Source organism: Epinephelus moara, chromosome 11 (genome assembly GCF_006386435.1).
Source record: "Epinephelus moara isolate mb chromosome 11, YSFRI_EMoa_1.0, whole genome shotgun sequence".
Taxonomy (NCBI): domain Eukaryota; kingdom Metazoa; phylum Chordata; class Actinopteri; order Perciformes; family Serranidae; genus Epinephelus; species Epinephelus moara.
In genome coordinates this window covers 15,824,187-15,844,033 of record NC_065516.1, presented here as the reverse complement: position 1 = coordinate 15,844,033, position 19,847 = coordinate 15,824,187, and the positions used below count along the sequence as shown (strand labels likewise).

The window sequence follows — 19,847 nt, the reverse complement described above, 5'->3', positions numbered from 1 at the left end:
GAAGCATTATGGGTATTGAAGTCATTCTGGCAGAGAAACGATAACCGTCGAGAGTTGACAAGGTGACAATAATTAACGACAGGTGAGAGCTTAAATGTGTTTTTAACGAGGTATTCATATTTAACGACATTATTGTCGCCATTGTAACTCGGTTTTGCTCGGTTTAAACTTTGTTTTTGTTACTTCTGTTTATATTTGAGACAGATAATTAACTAAGCTAGCAAATTTCTGGCAGAGTGGCCGTTAGCTTATTTCGTGGGATAACGTAAAGTAAAGGTCCTTCGAAGTCCTGAAGTGCGACAAGACAGGTAGATACTCTCTAAACCAGAAATAATATCTTCAAATAAGTTGTATTACTCCAATTTAAACAATTTTAACAAGTGCCAAATTCAGTAAATTAATGTTAGCTATTAAACATTAATTCTCCAGACTTTACCTTAGTCGATACAATAGCTGGTAGCTAACATTACTGTGACAGAAAACTAACTTAACTTCATAAATATAAGTTACTCAACTACAGTAGTGTTTGAAGTACTATCGTGGTACTTTAACGTACGTGAATATTTTCATTTTATGGTATTTTATACTTATACTTTACTATATTTTACTGAGCTATAAAATAGTTTTTACTCCACTAACTATAACGTTACATTTATCTGACAGCTAACCAGTGGTGGAAAGTAACTTGGTAGGCTACATTTACTCAGGTACTGTACTTGGTTACAAATTTGAAGTACTTTTACTTTACTTCAGTACTCCACTACACTTCAGAGGGAAATATTGTATTTTTTTCAACCACAATTATTTAATAACTTTAATACTAACGTTACTTACTCTACAAATTAAGATTTTTTTGCACAGAATTTATTAGAAAATATAAAAGTGCAGGTGTAACTATTGTGTGTAACTAACTTTTAGTTGTTTTTAATTGTCTTGATTTATTAAATTGATTTAAAATGTTCTGCATGAGTACTTTTACTTTTAATACTTAAATACTGACTGTATTCTGATCCTCATTGTGCGTACACACTTTTGCTCATGTACTATTTCTAATGCAGGACTTTTACTAGTAACACAGTATTTTTACAGTGTGGTATTAATACTTTTCCTTGAGTTTATGTTAGTGTTCATTTTATTTTGAAAGGGGGCAGTGCACATTAATGAACATGATCACTTAAGTCACGTAAATGTGCCAGATTTAGCCATACAGGCTAATTTTCGTCTGCAGTCCCTGGCAGGTTGTTGATGATGTAAGTGTATATAAGAAAAGGCACAGAAACACATAAGCACAGATAAAAATGGATTGATGGCATGTCCATAGAAGGGCACATGAGCACAGAGCAAGCTTTTAACCATAGACAAAAGAACATAACAAGGCACATAGGCAAAAACAAGACATATGCACTATTAATAAAACAATGACAAAACCATATAACCTAAAACACTAAGAACGTACTACACAGAGGTACAGCATACAACACAACATAGACCAAAGCACATAGCCGCAAACAAACACACTAGCGAAGCACATAAGCAAAGACAACAGCACACAAGCACAATTTGCAAGATAGTGACATAACTATGAAACCAAAGCACATTGAGGAAAACGTACTATACAAAAGCACATAAGCCCCAACATACAGGAATGAAATGAGGACATAACCACTAATTCAGATCATGACAACATGTTTGATTGTCCAGTATCACAATATATTTGTGTGACAATATTGTAGTGTTGTTGTTTTTTTTATTAAATAAATTATTAGTGTGACAAATGCAACTTTAGGTAGCCTACTAGAATAATATAATCAATTGCTTTTTTTAACCAACAGGATAGCCTACATTTTGCTGCTACATAAAAATGGCTGAAGTGAGATAAACAGACTGAAAACTATATCTCATAGACAAAACAGACGATGAAAAGTTTTCCTTTGGGGACATAATTTACAGTTGAAAACAGGTCATAAATCACAATATATTTTATCGCAATACTCAGCACACTGCAACATATTTAAAATCACAATAATATTGTATCATGACTTAAGATCGTACCGAGGATCCTCTGGTGATTCCCAGCCCTACACAGCAGCAGGCTTACAGAAAGTAGTTTAAAACAGCACCATCCCAGCCAGCAACATCATTGCAGTACTACTTAAGACATGAAACACCCTCAGTTGTATTTCTAATGCATAATGAGTACATTTACTTTTACTGGTAATGCTTTTATAAAGGAGTTTGAGTGCAGGACTTCTGTGTGTAATGGAGTACTTTTTACATTAAGGAAACAATCTGAATACTTCTTTCACCACTGAGTAGCTACAAATGGCAGTACAACAATATTAAAATATTTAATTGCAAGTAAAAGCCCTGCATAATTAGAAGTATTATTAGCAAAATATACTAAACGTAAAAGTACTTGCCTCCTTTCAGAGTGCTGTGTTGTTACTGTATGTTTGGTCAAGGTTGAGCTCTTTTTAACAATGCAACGTGTTGTTTTTTTGTAGAGCTCATATGGTTTTGTATGTAAACTCTGATTCTGAAAGAACAATATTTCCCTCTACAAAGTAGACAGATGAATAGACAAATAAGGATGTGTTAAATGCAACTTTACTTCAACATTATACAGTACAGCAGTTTTAACCACTGGATGGCTGCTGTAGATATTTTTGGACTTGTCACCTGTGCATTCTGTGATGAACAAATCTCTACAGTGCCTGCTTAAAAAAAAAAAGAAAAGAATGGTTTTAATGTCACAATAATCAATATTAAAACAATGTAGAAGACAGCGTTCATGCATGTTCTAAAGGCAGCCTATTTGCTCATTTGCTTTGTATATTTCCAGACATTCCTGGAGTCGATGGCCAAATGAATCCCTCAGATATAAGTCAACTCTCTTGGTCCTTCCTCACCCAGCTGACAGCTGCTTGCCAGAGTCCAGATGAATGCCAAAGGTATGATTTGCCTCTTCTTTATTGAGATTGTCTCACACCCCCATCTTGCCTCATCCATCCTCAGGAGAATCCTAATGCACTGATACCAAGGGGGAATAATTTTTTTTTTCTTTACAATCTACTTAGCAATGATTTATTGATTGCGGCTTCCACCCTCGCAGAGAATTACCGATCCTTTTTGGGAAATCTGATTTTCACACCTTTCATGAGTGTGTATGTGGCGCAGGTCTCCAGAGACAGTGTGAGGGGAAACTGACTTTGAGGAGCAGCGGTGTGTGAATCTCTGTGGTGTCACTCCTCTTCTGCCAGTGCTATGCCCCATGGATGGCCCTGTGATTCTCTGCTGCTCTCCCCATCTCTCTCTCTATAGTTTTGCATTATTTATCGGTTGATAAATACAGTGTCCGAGCTTGATTTCAATATGTTTTCATTCCCTTTCAAACCTTTAAAACACATGGTTCGCCCACTCTCATATCATAAGCATGCAGGAGCCCCTCTGAGGTATAAGCATTTCATAGAGAGGGGAAAAAAAGGAAAATAATAAAAACAACCCTTGCCCTCATAGGAGGAGTCAGATTAGTGTGCTGAAAGCTTTGATGCTCCAGAATGTCAGCTCCGTGGATCGATCTAGCAAAAAACACACACACACCTGACCAATCAGAGGCGTCTATCTGTTGTGGACCTGCTGGGCACTGTGGTTTACAAGCTTCAAAGAGCTCCTTTTAATACACTGCTTTGATAGCCCTCAGCCTTCACTGACCCACCGACCATCCACTGGGGAGCATTTTAGCTTTGGAGTAGAGAGGAATAACTGCTGATCATATTAATGAATGTGGAAAAAAAATATTTTCAAATCTTGACTACTTAAAACACTGGCCTTCTGGTCCAAAAGAATATGTACAGAGGAAGTATATTAGCTAGTAATGTAACAGATAAAATAATAGGAACCTTCTACTTTTTTTTACGAGTAAATCACAAGTTAATTAATAGCACTTATAGATGTCTGCATGCGTAAAGGGGCTTTGGTGAAACTACACACAGATCCATTTGCCATGGGAGTGGGGAACAGTTTGGTTAATAACCCTAAGGGGGAGACAAATCATCATCTACCATACCACATTAGACATTTAGGTCTTGGGATATTTGCCCAATGCAATGGGATCAAACAACAGAACAGTTACTCAAAATAGGCGTTTCAGAATTATTGTTGGCCTTTGACTGATACATTAACACATACATGTAATGTTCAGTTTGTAGTTCTTGAAATAAAGTCGCAGTTTTGTTAGTTTTTAAAAATTTTGTATTAAAGGTAGTCCATTTAACGCTATACATTTCAGAAAAGAGGTTTTTCTTTAAAAGACTGGAATGTTTGTCTTCTTTATTAGATTTAGTCTTACATGTTTACAGTCATTTGTGTAAAACATTCCTTAAATTCATACATACATTATTAAAGCCCAATGAGCCATTCAAATTCAAAGTTATTCCTGGAAAAGTAAATTAAAGAGTGACTGGAAAAAGTGACAGATTTAACTAATTTCACTGCAGCAATGAAAACTAATTTCTTGTGGCTGATATTGGATATTAATTTTGGCAGTATCTGTGTCCGTTCATTACGCAGGTCATTATGATTGCATTACAAGGAACACTAACTCATTAGGTTTCAGCAGAAAAAAACTAATCAGCTAATGACAGTATGAATTTATTTGCTTTTTAGCCAGTAGGCCACTTAGAACAGTGATAATGAGTTTAATGAGACAATAGATGATTTGTGTAGTGTTTTGAATGCATGCAGACAAGCGAGGCAAACACATGATTTGACAACAGTAATGTTTATAAGAACAGTCTGACACATGATGGGGTGTATTTTGGGAAGATTTTACACCTCATTCTTTAATGATTTTTTTCACACCGGCTTATTGAGTCTAGGGTCACAGGTGTGCTGAGCCCTATCCCAGCATGCATTGGGCACAAAACAGGAAAATGGGCAGGTCACCAGTGCATTATGGAGATTATAAAACTGACAAGCTGTGTCCCAATTCCATATTACATGCCAATGCGGAGAAGGATTTTCCTAGGGAAGCAAGACAATTAAGTATACACATTAACACACACATTTACATAAGTAAGTATGCATATTGAAAGAGGCTGATATTTGCATGTACTATTGTTGTGCACCATTTGTGCTCTGTGAATCAATTAATCTGCCTGTTATCTTGTCTATAAATTCTTTGGAAATATTAAAAAGCGACCGTATCCCACAGCCCAAGGTGATGTATTCACTTTGCTAGTTTCATTTTACCATCAGCCCAAAACCCAAAGATATTCAGACAATATTTTACCCAAAATTAGCAAAAGTTTCTGTTTTTGCTATTTAAAAAAATGTTGATTATCGTTATCAATAGTTAATTAATTTTCTGTCAGCTAAACAGTTAGATAAGTAATTGTTGCAGCTCTACTGGTATGCAACTTTACTGTCTTCAAGTACTCCTGTGGCCTATGACTACATCACCAAGACCAGACTTCTATTTTTCCATATTAATATCGCACTATTGATAATTATTGAGTGCACTGAACCATTTCCTGTTGACACAAACCAGTGAAGTACATACATTTTTTGTAACTGCTAACTTAGTATGTATGAACACAGCTACAGATACTCAGTTGTACTGTTCCAGCTGTTTGGGCAGTCCATGCTGAACACTGGCATACATATTAGAGGTCACTGTGAATAAGGTAAAATGATATTATGACAATTATAATGATAATTAATGTGTTTTTCTCTTTGATAACCAAAGGAGCCTAGAGTGTTGGAGTGGAGCATGTCAGTCACGGGCTGAAACCCCTCACACAGTGTCCCTCACACTGCTACAGCACCGGTAAGACCACTAGCTATTAGCATGGGTATCTGATGACGCGCTGGACTCTCCGCTTACCACTGATTATTTGGCCACTGGGGGAGTTTGGTGAGCGGGAGGCAAAGGGGGGGATCAAGTGCTTTTTCTTGTTCCTGCAACCTGTTCCTGAGCTGTGGCCAGACTGAGTGAACAGAAAAAAAACTCCCTCATGTCTGCTCCCGCCACCCCTCTTACACACACACACACACACACACACACACATGAACAAACTCACATGAACAAACTCACATTATTGCTTTAATCAGAGGTCTGAGGGTTACTTTAAAAAATGAAGCTAATCCGTTACACATCCACTGCTTAGAATCAGTAATGTAATTTCTTATGGTAATTTTTAAACATCCCTTTTTATTACGGATTTTTACAATAAGATTACAGTTATCCCATTATGTGTAATTACATTACTCACTGAGCTTAAATTGATAAACACGACCAATCTGGTGGCATGATTGCAAATAGGTAAAGCAAACCGTTTTGAAATGAGGTAATTAACAGCTGCGTAAGATGGTGAGAGATGTGTTGCCCCCTTATCCTCGAGCCTCGGAGGCCAGGGGAAGATTAGAGCTCTGATCTCATTCCCAGCACTTGTTTGGAGTCTGTCAGGAAGAGAAATGCCAGCATTAGAGAGGTACCGCCACACTCCTGATATGATGAAATAAGGAGAAAAGGGGAAAGGGAAAAAGATGGAGGGATGGACAGAAAGGACCCTGCCCTTCTCTGAAGTGTCAGTAGCTTGTTTATTCTATTTTTCATCGTAGCTGCTGGGGCAAAGATTCCCATTTTTCCTTTATTTTTTCCCCTCACCTCCCAACAAAAACCACTGCTCTCATTTTTTATAGGTCTTGCAAACTCTCATGCCCCAGTGAAAATTACATTGTGAAACGGTAGAAATTTCAGGGCTGCCTGTGCTCTCCCCTGTCCCTCTGAGCTTTCAAACAGTCAACAGACTGTGAAGAATAAATAATAAAAAACTATTGATTATTTTGATGACTGCAAGATTCAATTAGGTATTAATTTTGCCCTCCAGTGGACCTATCAAGCAACTCAAAGGAGAGGAGGTAGGAGGTGGGGGTGGACCCAAATGCATGCAGAGTGTGGCCAGGCTCAGACAGAGGGGAAAATGTGTTTACCTCGGCGGGCAGAGAGGTGCATTGATGCGCAGTGTCCCACATTTAAGTGCTCCACAAATGAAGCCCTGATGACTAGTGACATTGTTACCAGGGATATGAGTATTGACCAGCCGGCTCACATTTTTAACGACAGCTTAAACTATTTCTATTGATTAACATTTTCATAGATTATCATGTGTCATATCAGAGGGGGCTGATTCCCGTGATGAGCACATTAAAAAGGCCCCTCTGGGCAGGAACTCATCGACCACCCTGATAGAAGTGGGGACGAGGGGGGAGTTGATGGGTAAGATAAGACTCCTTTTTCCTTTTTGTGCCTATATGTGCTGGTCACCTGTCCTTTGCTCAGATATATTTAGGTTGGACTTTATTCATAAATAAGGAAGGGGGCCGTAGTCCTGCTGCTCTGTGTCTGTGTCTCAGAGCCTGAGGTGGGGTGAACACTGTCTGAGGAGCTCTCCAGTCAGAGGACACAAGGGGGAAGAGACAGGGGGGAGTAAAGGCAGGAGGGAGTGTGTGTTTGTGTGTGTTAGGCAGGGAGAGAGAGAGAGAGAGAGAGAGAGAGAGGGAGGAGGTGACATCTCCAGTGCCTGTCTTAGGAAGCAACCTCAGGCTTGAACCTGTGGTGGCCATTCAGATACACGAAGGTTGAGGAGGCTGCTTCTGGTTCAGTAGAAACATGTACTAGCTGGTCTCTGCGCTGTGGTGGCATGTTTTAGCTGCTGTTTCACTGACTTTAACATTTGGACTTCCTGAAAACTCTTTTTTTACCCGTTTCTTCTGGAGCTTTGTTTAGGTAAGAGCAACAGCTTTTAAAAAACTTTACTTTGATATTTGTTTAAGTCAAAAAATATCCATAGAGTGGATTCTATTGATTGTGTTGCATCTACCTCGGATAAAATGTACGGATGGAAGCTTTTGAATTTCTGATACATTCATAAAATGCTCTTAAAGTGCTTTCTTTTTGTATTTTTAAACCAGTTTATTTCAAAGTTCTTGATTCTTCACTTCACTGAATTTATTCTCTTCCAAGCTGCTCAGGCAGATAGTGCTCTAATCATGTCATGTTGATGCTCTTCATTTTTGTTTCTAAGTGCTGACAAAAAATTAAAATAATTTGGACAAAAATTTGGGAGCATCACTGCCTTCATCTCTTGTCTAAATCAGGCCTTAAGTTCATGTCGCCTTACACTGTGCGGCGAGATGTCACCTTTGATCACATTTTGTGTCCCCAGCTATGTGAAAATTGGTGTAATCACTGGTGTGTATTTTCACTCATATCTTCTTTCTAGATGTAGAATTATATTTATTTATCAGCGCACAGCCCATGGACCTCTTTGTAGACTGCTGTCAGCTTAGTGTTTGCTGAAGATGAGGCACATGTCAGGTAGTAATGAGCCCTTGGAGATGGATGTATCACCGTTTTAGGACTGCAGGGTATAATGGTAACGCCACGCGATCCGTAACAGTTCTTCACCAGGCAGCAGCCGGCAGTATCAGCGGGGTAGCACCAGCCTCAGATAAAAGAGAGAGCTGGAGAGGGAGGGAGCAGGAGAGAGAGGGAGAGTGATGAGTGAGCGATAGAAAGGAGAAGCTGGGTGAGGAGAGAGTGAGTAGAGACATAGAGAAGGAGCCGGTGAGGGTGAGACGCTGAAGCACATCTAACCAGGGGTGTTTTCTCTTTTTTTTCTCCTCTGTTTCCCACCTGGGCTCCCAGCTCCCTCCAGGATCCGATGATTACAGGGCAGCTGAGCAAGCCGCTGCTCTCCCTGCGCAGCGACATGAGCGCGGCAGAACTCCGGGCGGACGACAAAGCGGCCACCCCAGACAGCGATCTGAACGACGAGCCCCTGCTCCTGCCCTCCGAGGCCACGGACAGAGAGGGCACTCCCAACAAGCTGTACGGTAAGTCGGCTCACGCCTCCCGTTTGTCCCTTCTCCTTCATAAAGGTGCTGGCTGAGGTCTGGTTGAGGCAGCGGTGAGGTGAGAGCAGAGAGCTTCCAGTGCTGGGACAGGTGTCAGCAGTGTCAGGCAGCAAACTAAGTTTAAGTGCAAAGACAAAGTCAATGTTTGGCTCTTTAACGCTTGGATACCTTTAGGGGGAGATTCTATTTTATGTCAGTGTTGTGCGTTAAGATGTTTCATAAACTTTCAAACTCGGAGTTTCTTATAAAACCAGTTCATTTTTTTAGGGAACAGTCTAGTTAGTTGAAAGTGCATTGACAATACAACAGGCAGAAATGTTCCTTTTGAAGAGGTAGTACATTTTTGTTGTATTGTCTGTCTTAAATACTTAATAAAAGCAACAGTGGATAAGTTTAATACTTAATTACTGCTGTATATTTTATAGCAGCATTGTTGCATGACTCTCCTTAATATAAAATATATTGAAAAGTTTTATTGACTCTTAAAAATCAGATTTTCCCTGTCAAGATATTTTGCTTCAATCCCAACTTCACAATCTTGCTGGTGTCTAGTAGTAATATGTACTTTTTTTCTGAATTCAGACGGTGAAAATGTTATATTTATCTCAATGTTAGAATAAATGGCAACTTATGTGGATAAATAATAACTAAGTAATATAAAAAACTTAATGTCAAAAATAATATTTCTCACCAGCACATCAGATATTATAGTATTGTTTCTAGTTTATTGCAGAGACGTTTCTTCTTATATTTATTTATTTATTTTCAGTTTATTAAGTCATTTTTAGTCTTTTTGCATCTTTAGTTGCAAATTACCTTCAAAATAAGCCAATTTCTATATCAGCATGCCTCATTATTTTTGCAGTTATCTCATTAATTGAGTGTTCATACTCTATTTCAGATCACTGTGTGAGTTTTTTAGTATGATAAGTTTCAATCGTGTGGACTAATTCAATCATTGGGCCTCATTATGACTCAATAAGCATAATGATATAAATTACCATTTTAGCAAACTTTCAAAATATTTGTTGTAATGAGAAAGGCGATGTAGCTATGAAGTTCTTTAGCTCAGAGCTGCTTTCATTAAAGAGATTTTATAATGATTGGAATTAGAAATAATTACAAACTGAGTTTTTGTATATACATTAAACTGCAGTGTCTATTAACTGTAGATTTAACAGATTTGTCCTTGTGGAAAATGCTACAGAATTGACACTTTAATTTATATATTTAATTTCAAGTAAATAATGTGCTCTCATCCTTGATATTTATTAAATGTATTCATATGTTCTATACAAATGATTTCCAAGACTTTTTTTTTAATTTGCTTAATTTCAGCAATAAGCTTCTTTGAAGATACCATTTTTAATATTGTGCAAAACAAATTTGAAGGTCTTCACATGAAGAGCTTATTTGCTGAATATATCATCATCATTTAGGCTTTAATATTGCTATTATTATTATTATAGTATTTAATTTTTTTATATGGATGCAAGGTGACAAAAATCCCTCTCTAATGGCTTTAGATGTTGGTTTCTGTTTTGTATATTTATACAGACTATCTTGTCTCTTTTGCTTGTGTTTATTTATTTTGTACGTGCATGTCTAAGTGTGTATGTGTGTGAGATGTTGGCATATTTGTTTTATTGCTGGTTATAAATTTATACTGTGGTAAACAGTGCATATTTTTTGTTGCTCAAGATTTTAATGAGAGCTGTTAATAGAATATGACTATGTCTGGATGTCTGGGTGTGTTTGTGTGTGTGTGTGTGTGTGTGTGTGTGTGTGTGTGTGTGTGTGTGTGTGTGTGTGTGTTTCCTGGGAAGTGGCAGTGAGCTTAGTATATTGCCTATATAATGAGCTTGCCAAACATTTGTGAACAAAATAAAATAAGAATTTGTAGGAGGGATAGCCAAATATTACGCTCAAACCTAATCAGTGAGAGTTCAGCTGTCTTTTAAATCCTTTTTTCAAGAATAACCCGAGGCGAGAGTCTTCTAAACAAGGACTGTGTACTGCAGGATTTGTCTCAGAAGTGTTGCAATTTGGTTTAATAAGCATCAAGTCTCTCCCTCTTTCTTCGTTTCTGATCAGTCTCTCTCTGAGTCCTCTCCTGCTGCTCAGTTGCTACTTTCTGCTTCTCTTTTTCTCACGTGCACAATCACTTAAATCTTGTTATAAGCTTTACTATTTGTCTATATTGTAAGATATTTTAGTTTTACATTACTGACGTGCCTTCATCAGTGAGAAATTACTCAGGAAAAAAACAGATTGTTTTGTTGTATTTCTTGAACCATAAATTAAGATTTTGTGTGTGTGTTTTGTGCTTGGTGTTTGCTGATGGCTGGTCGGAGCCTCCCAGTGAGAATTTTTTTGGGGATGGTTTCTCGCTGCCCGGTGGCGGAGCCCTGGGCTGTGCCAGCGGCAGGCTTGGTTTGGGTACCACTGCCCACATGACCTGTCAAAGGGAAAGGCACGGACCGTGGCGGAGACGTGGAGTTGTGTTACTGCTGGGGAAGAGAGGAGGGAAGAAAAAGAGAGAGCTGAAGAAGACAAACTCAGCATCTTTTTATACATTTTTCTAAATGCTACCAGACAGTAGGGAAATGTTTGATTTGTCACTCACATTTTTTTTTCTCAGCCTAAAATTAGGATGGAAGTGTCCTTGTTTTCTTTGGTGTTAAGTTGAAGTTTGAGTAAGCATTTTGGAAACTTTGTTTTACCTGCAGATGATGGATTATATGAGCTGCTATGTGTTGAGTCGGGTCCATGAAACCTCTCTTAAAGCAGTTGAGCGTAATACATGAGGCCATAAAGGTAAAAGCTATCCTGTTTATCTTAATTCCTGACAAGTTGACATTTTGGAGATGCACCATTTCCACACAGTGAGAGGCATCTGAAGGTGTATTGACCCTTTGAGTGGCTGAACTATTTCATAACAGCAAACAGTTTAAACAATTAGGATTTCTAGATTTTGTGCATGTGGTTGCAACGGTATGAGATTTTCACGATATGATTATCCTCTGAGAAAATATCACGGAATGCATATTACACAATTACTGTTATTATAATCAATTAAAATTACCCTTAAAGGAATGATGTAGTTGAAACTTGAAACCATCTTTTTAAATGAAAGTGTGTGTAAAAGGGGGAAAAGGAGCTGTGTGATGTGCAGGTGGAGTTTTTCATCTGGTTGCATTTTTTCAGCACTGTACCTTAGCAAATGTACATGGTAGGTTGTCAATTCCTTAGTACCGGTTCACGGTATATCGCCGCAGCCCTATTGGTACATCAGTTGGATTTTATGTTGCCGTTATTTGAGCCACATTTGCTTGTGTACGTGTTTGCATTGAACTCTTGTGGTTGCAGGGAGATTGTATTAAGTTTGCAATTCTCACTGTTGTATTATCAACAAGAAGCCACTGATATGAAAACAACCCTGAATTGAGCCTTAAAACCAGGCCTTACATTATTCAGAGGTTTTCTTTATGTGGTTCAGAATGGTGCAGAAGCCACAACATTAAGATTCTTCTCCCTGACTTGCATTGTGGTAAAGAAGCAAGAATACTTTGGATTCCTCAGTTTCAGAGTATAGAAAAAGTTTTACGGCCATGATTTTGCATAATCTCTCTGATACAGTGCTCCAATTTCATGAGTGACATTTTCACACAAACCAACACGCTTATCCCATGCACAGAGTAAGAGCACACACTTAACAGTTTCAAGGAAATGCAAATCATGTTAAGACGTAGTTTGCTCTTCTAGAATTCAAGTAGTATTGTATCTAACGTGTAGATAGAAAAAATATCGTAAATGCATTGAAACTGAGCACATCTTTACTAAGTTTAGTATGTTTTTTTTTACATGCATACACAGTTTATGAGCCTGCAAGTCATCTCTTGTCGCTGAGGCTTTTTGTTACAGAAGTTGTGATAAACTTGCCACCTTGAACCCCACTGTTTGGCAACGTACATTCATGTACACGTTATTATATTGATATTGAGCAGTTTTGAAATATCACTGAACGCTGATATGGCTGCATGTCTACTTTGTGCTGCGATTACATGTGCCATATATGTATTTTCATATTTGTAGAGCTTGCCATAAACTTTTCTTTCCTGCAGAGTTGATGTATGACTTTAGTGCCTTAATACTATGTATAAGAGTTTGGGCCAGTATGAGAACGAGAAGTCAGTTGGAGACAATGACAGTAGCGGTCATGTTTGTCTACAGTAAATTGTCCACCTTCTACACCCACCACATGCTTACTGCAGTGGTGAAAGGGTCGTTCTCCTCCTAAAAGCTTGCCTGTGCAAATAGTCTTCCACTTCAGCTAACAGGGGCTACGAGGCACCACAAACATCCTGCCGCCTTGTATTTATTCCAAGTAGAAGTGGACATTAGGTGGGAAAGCTGTGGTTAGTAGGGCAAGCAATTTTTTTTTCAAAGGACGGGATGGTGTTGGATGCGTACAGTTTCTGTCTTCTCTTCTCAAGCAAATCTCCCCCTTTCAGACATCAACAGACAAGATAATAAGACACTCAGAGCACAATTCCGTATTATATTCAGCAACCAAAGGCTCATCTCTTGTCAGTTTGCATTTACTCTCCCAAGGATGTGACGCTTCTATCATCATGCTGTCAAAGAGAGCCAGGCTGGAACGACAGGAGCACTCATTTCATACACTTACTGTCTACATGAAATGGTCTGCACTTATTCGGATTCTGCCAAAATGGTGGAACATTTTCACAAAGGTCACCTAGAGACCCCCCTCCCCAAAAGAGCAAAATGAATCTTTCATTGATTCCTGGTATTGGAGGTCATTCAGAACAAAAAGTCCACACCGAATGCAACATCTGCCGTAATGCTGCTTCTCTCTTTTATGTATTTCCAGGTTTATTTGACTTCATTACAATGAGATTGTGTCCTGGATTGGTGAAATTAATTTTATCTGGACAGTCTATGCTATTCATGTCCCGGTCACTTACACAAGACTTTTTGGGGAGTACATAGAGTTGCCTTATTAGTTAAGTTGCAGTACTTCTTAAACTGAGCTTTAAACATGGTTTCCACAGATCCTTTAAAAGTCTTAAAAGGCATTGTATTCATTCAATTAAAAATAAGTCCCTAATTGGTTTTAAAACGTCTTAAATCAATCTTCCAAAAGTCTTAAAATGCGAATACATGGGAAGCAGGACTTTAGTAATTGTTTTTTTTCTTTCTGACCTTGCATTGTAAAATCTCAAAATAATTGGTAACATGTCTTTAAAAAAAAAAAAAAAAATACATAATGTGTTTTGCATTGATGTCATGCAGATCAGGATAGAGGAACAATCAACACTCATATTTTGTTTACGACCAGAATGCTAAGCAATGGATCCACTGTCTGCTAGCTAGCTGTCACTGAACCCAAGACAGCATGGGGAAGTGCAAATTGTACGAAAACTGGCTTTCAAAACAAGATTTTGCGACAACTGGCACAAGGCAATGCACACGTATTTTACAAACTTGGCACGATTGAAATCAAGACAGTGGAATCCCACGTGCTGAGTGAGGAACACAAAATCGCCAAGAAATCTAAATGACAGGTATTTCCCAGTTCAGTTCTACCCTCGTCTCTGCCAGGAGACAAAAAAAGTCTTGTTTTAATGATTCAATATACATTTGGTCGAAATCTTGTCTAACTATAGTAACTGATGTCTGCTCTTTTTTTTCCCACTTTTTCCCACAACCATTTGGGTTGTAAAATTGGCCTTGAATTTAATTCGGGAGGCATTACAAAGCCTTAAAAAAGTCTTAGATCTAATTTGCCTCAAGCTGTAGAAACCCTGTTTAAATCAATTTTACAATACAAAGTTTCATCAACCCTTTTTTTTTTTTTTTTACTTAGTGGGTGTATCACAGATTTTGAGTTTGACCATGCTTTGTCCGAAATTCCACCTTTTTAATCTAATATTCATGTAAAAGTGACCAAATTCAACTTACTGAAAGTGAAAAATGTCAGTTTTTGCACTAAATTTGCTTTTAATATTTGAGTGTACTATTGTTGGACATTGTTGTTTCATAATGTGGTAGACATAGGAAAAGATGGAGCTACTCAAAGATAGAATTAATCCAAACTGACAGTGGTGAGACAGCTTCAAGAATACCTTTAAAACACAGAAAAAGTATTGAATCATTGCACAGTTTTCTTTGTCTTTGTTCAGTTCTAAATTCTACATTTGCAGTAACCATCAAAAGTCTCAGTTTGACTTTGATTGACTTGATTTGATTTCGTACCATTTTGTATAATTTCTAACAACTGAATACTCTAATTTTGTATATTAACAAATTTAGTGCATGCCTCACAGTGTTACCATGTAGTGTAGCTGTGGAACAATTCTACTGTCTTTCGTGCAAATTCATACACACGTATACACTCAAAGAGACATGCACATACACACACTGCTGGAGGCACGAGTTCTTATTATTTTTGTGTAATCAGCTTAGTGAGCAGGATGCATGGTGGGATAGGCTGCTTGCTGATGCAAAGAGCCTCGTAATGTTGTGTGGTGAGGTTAAGTAATAAAGTGGTGCAAACCAGTGCTGAATGGGCCATGCTGAGTAAATAAGAGTGGATAAAGGAGACCGAGGGAGAACAAGTCTCTCCCCAGGAGGTGGATCTCATTATGGGGATTTCAGCTGTCTGCGCAAACTTGAAAACAGGCTTAATGCATGCCTATAAAGCAGGTGTTATACATTTGCTAATGTGCCCGCAGTGCCCATGGCTACAGCAACACAATCACTGCATGGCATGGAGGACAGGGAGGATGAGCACAAGGCGGACTTCTTGTTTTCAATGCAAACAGCAGTAAAGGTCATCAGGTTTCACGGATGCTTGGTTATGCAGAAATGACTTTGAGCAAAACAAAGAACTTCAAAAAATAACTGACAATATAATTCTCCCTGTTGTTTTGTATATTTAAAGTCAAGAAGATTATTGTTGCCTTGACAAGAAAGTATTCCAAAACAAAAGCACATCACAAGTTCTGTAGGTGGATGGCTGTGGAGAAAATAAATTGAATTTCAATATGCATTTATTTTAGTTATACACTGTCTTTAAGTTGGGAAATCATTTTCGACAAAACTTATATGTTGTGTAGCATGCACTCCATAACCAATATCAATAAGGCTTTCATGTAGAGCTAACAAAGAGGCATCACATCTCCTGGCACGGACACGGTTGGTGTTGTTGAGATGTAATTGAAGCTGCAAGGGTCACATTTTCGGAATAGAAATTACAGTCTTGTCTTTGACTTGTGTGGCGTGAACCAGAGATGCATCCCACAGCCCTTGTGTCCTTCACAAGCCTTTATTATTTATAACACTCGCTCTTTGAGCAATGACCAGTACTAATGCATAACCTTCTGTCCTTCTGGCTGATTCGTTTCCTTTGAAACCAAAGATTGAGGCAGGAGAAGTGGGTGTATGGTGGATGAGGCAGGGGTGTGGGCGGGCGGAGGGGGGGGAGCTAGTATAGAGCAGTGGAGATCCAGGCTATCGAGAAGTTATTATGTTTTTTCCCTTTATATCTGAGGATGTGGAATAACACTGTGATGATTCTTTTCTCCAGAATAGAGTTATGGGCTTCAAAGCAATACTATTTCCAGACGTCCCTCCTTCCACTATTTGTCTGCACCACCAGAATAATGTGCTGGGAGGGGTGGGGTGTGATGGGGTGGGCTGGGTGTCTTTTAGCTACATGATTATTTGCTTGTTTCCACCTTTACCCACTCAGCTCTGTAAATATCACTACAACACGGGAATACAGTAACAACTAATACAGGACTTTTTCCAGATAAACTCATTTCTAGATAAACTCCGTTTAGCTCAGGTTCAGTGGAGGTAAGATATAGTCTTGTGCGGCTTGTATCACCTGATGTTATCCTATAGTGATTGAGCCTGTGCTGCAGCGCTGGTGTGATCCATTGTTATTATACCTCTATGACAGAAGGGACGGGTGAGGAGGGGGGAGGAGAGGAGGCTTTGGGGGGCAAGGGGTAGAAAGTGGGACATAGGCAGCATTAGTGCCGGATAGCCTGGGGGGCCCAGGCTGATGTGTCAGGCATGACATGTGGGTGTCTAGCCCCCCACGAACACACGCACAAACACACACACTCCGCCCCGGACTGTCCTCGCACCCCACTGGCTACTTCTAAATGTCCTGCAGCTGACCAGACACAACGCAGGATGAACAACAATCCAAAAGATGCTGTTTTTAACATGATTGTACTTTGAAGATCAGCTGTAATAAATTATTATTTTTTTAAAATCAATTAATCAGGTAATTAAATATAATTTACACTTTCCAGACATAAAAACAGTACAAAACTAAAAGATATATAATTTGCAGTAAGAGCTGGACTATGTATCGATACAACATTGATACCGTGATTAAGGATGCATGCGATTAGTCGACTAGTCAATTAAACATTTCTACCGCCAGCAGTTGGCACCAAAATAGTATGTCAGGTAACTTTTTAGTAAAATGATTATTATTTTATGGGATTACATTTACCCGGTGAAAATGTCATTGTAATAACTGGGCGTGTTAATTTCCTTAAGAATATTGTTTTCAATAACTGTTGCTTGTTAATTTTTATTTAGTGAGTTGTTGTCGTGTTTTGTAGGGCAATGTGCAAAGTGTCACACATTTCAACTGCATGTAAATACGATTTGGTTATTGAAAAATGTGAATAACAACTTCAAATGGCTCTAATACACAATATATTTTTGGACAATGTTAAACCTTATTGATGAATTTATGCTCAATATTGACGGTTTTCTCTGTTTTATTGTGTTTTATTGTGTTGTGTATAGTTTTTTCTCACATTTAGACTAGTTGACCAATCTTAGTTTAAACTTTTGCTAAACATCAGGGAAATAAGTTGTTAGAAACATTCCTAATCATAATATGAGACTAGATATCATCTTAGATTTTGGATATTGTAATATCATAAGTGTTGCTTTACCTGGTTTTAGAGGCTGCATTATAGACAGACTGTTATATCCACTTTAGTCATGATTATTTATCAAAAATATCATTGTGTAAATATTTTTTGAAAGCATCATCAATCATAGTCATTGCAATATTGATATCAAGGTATGTGGTAAAAAAAAATAATGTGATTTTATATTTTATTTTCTCTATATCACCCAGCCCTATTTGCAGTGATTTAAACAGAAAAAAAATCACCAAATAATTTTTGCCTAATTACAACTTCAAATGGTTATTCAACTGTAAATATTGTTTTTGATTAATTATCTGTTGATTGATGTAACATTTCAAAATTATTGATAAGAAATTTTCACTTTCACATAATTTTTTAACTTTGGTGCTCTGGCAATTAGATTTTGTTACTCTTTATTTTCTTGAAATCCCAAGTTGGGCTGCAGTCATTTATTATTTTCATTATTGTTAAATCTTCCAATTATTTTCTCAGTTAATCATTTAAACATTATAAATGCAAAAAAGAAAATAGTGAACGTTTTCAAATCCTCAAGATGATGTCTTCAGCAGGGTTGCAATGCTATGAGATTTTCACAGTACGATAAGTGTCTCAAAAAATATCACGGTTTCACTGTTTACGGTATTACACAATTATTGTTATTATTATTATCATTATTATTATTATTATTATTATCATCAGTCACAATGACGCTTAAAGGAATGAAAACAAGGTTGAACAAATTATTTATAATAATGGACACTTGAAACATTTCTTTAAATGGAAGTATGTGTTAAAAGTCTGACAGGCAGTTGAGGAGGAAAAGAGATTTGAATGCGCAAGTGAGTTCACCGTCAGCAAATGTACATGGTATGTTAACTGTCAATTTTCATACCATGGTTTACAGTTTACTGCTGCAACTCTAGTCTTCAGAAGTCTTGTTTTGTCCAACCAACAGTCCAAAACCCAAATATATTTACCTTACATGATATAAAACAGAGAAAAGCAGCATATGCTCATATCAGAGAAGCATGAATCAAAACATTTTGGGAATTTTTCCAGAAAAATGAACTTATTTTTAAAAATAGATACATTTTCTATTGATTAATTAACTGATTGGTAATCATTTCAACTTTAGTCGTAAGAACCCCGGGTTTCTACACAAAGTAAGGACAAAGATTTATGACACAGAGTGAGAGGAAGGCCTTTATTCAGCACAGGGTTGCAGGCTGGCAGCAGCAGAATCCTATTTACAGCAAATATCATTTAAGTAATTTAGGAGGAGGAGCAATAGTGAAGCAGGCATCTCCTAAAAGGCTTACAGCTCTCTAAAGCTTGTCTTCATCTCAGCATACCCTCCTTTGCTGATGCCTGTAAAAGGATGAAGAATAATTTGGATTGTTATTTGCCTCTTTCAACCCTGAGCTAATCAGGTTGACATTGCTTTGGGAATGAGGAGGATGCTCCATAACAGATGATGCTCATGTGCAAAGTGTCCCAAGTCCCCCTGTGAAGATGCAACACAAAAGCCCTCTTCTCCCCTCCCCTTTCCTCTCCCCTTCTCCATCCTCCTCTCTCCATCACACCATCTCTCCTTCTTGACCTTTGAAATGGGCATTGCCTCTTCTCACCAATTTACCTCCCTCTGGTCCCTCTTGTGCCTGTGCTGCTTCCATCTCCACTCCAGCATCAAGGGAGAGACAGGTAAGAGCTGGAGCAGAGCACTCTCATACCAGAGAGCCTTTCGGTGAAGACCTGCGGCCACGAGTGAGAGCCTAAGTGTTGGAGCACAGGGTCCTTACTGCTTTAAGCATCGTTTGCATGCAGATTCTCCACCCATTCACCAGGGGCTTACTTCTACAACCTGAAGTGTGTATTTTCTGGTGTTTACATTCAAAACCTCCAGCCAGCGGAGACATCTATTACACCATCGCATCCATT

The 19,847-nt window shown here is 38.2% G+C and overlaps 1 protein-coding gene across 3 annotated transcripts in view; it reads left to right on the top strand.

Annotated features, from left to right (window-relative positions):
• Window positions 1-35: 35 nt before the first annotated feature.
• Window positions 36-19,847, top strand: part of pou6f2 (POU class 6 homeobox 2) — a 104,457-nt gene continuing 84,645 nt past the window's right edge. Inside the window, exons 1-4 of one of the 3 annotated variants that reach the window (XM_050057271.1) lie at window positions 36-82; window positions 2,843-2,951; window positions 5,747-5,827; window positions 8,711-8,898. In XM_050057271.1, the coding sequence (XP_049913228.1) occupies window positions 2,866-2,951; window positions 5,747-5,827; window positions 8,711-8,898 (355 nt within the window). In that variant the 5' untranslated portion in view covers window positions 36-82; window positions 2,843-2,865. Of the gene's footprint in view, window positions 83-2,842; window positions 2,952-5,746; window positions 5,828-7,204; window positions 7,280-7,532; window positions 7,790-8,710; window positions 8,899-19,847 lie in introns of those variants that run through there. The other 2 variants (XM_050057273.1, XM_050057272.1) reach the window with 2 other exon arrangements.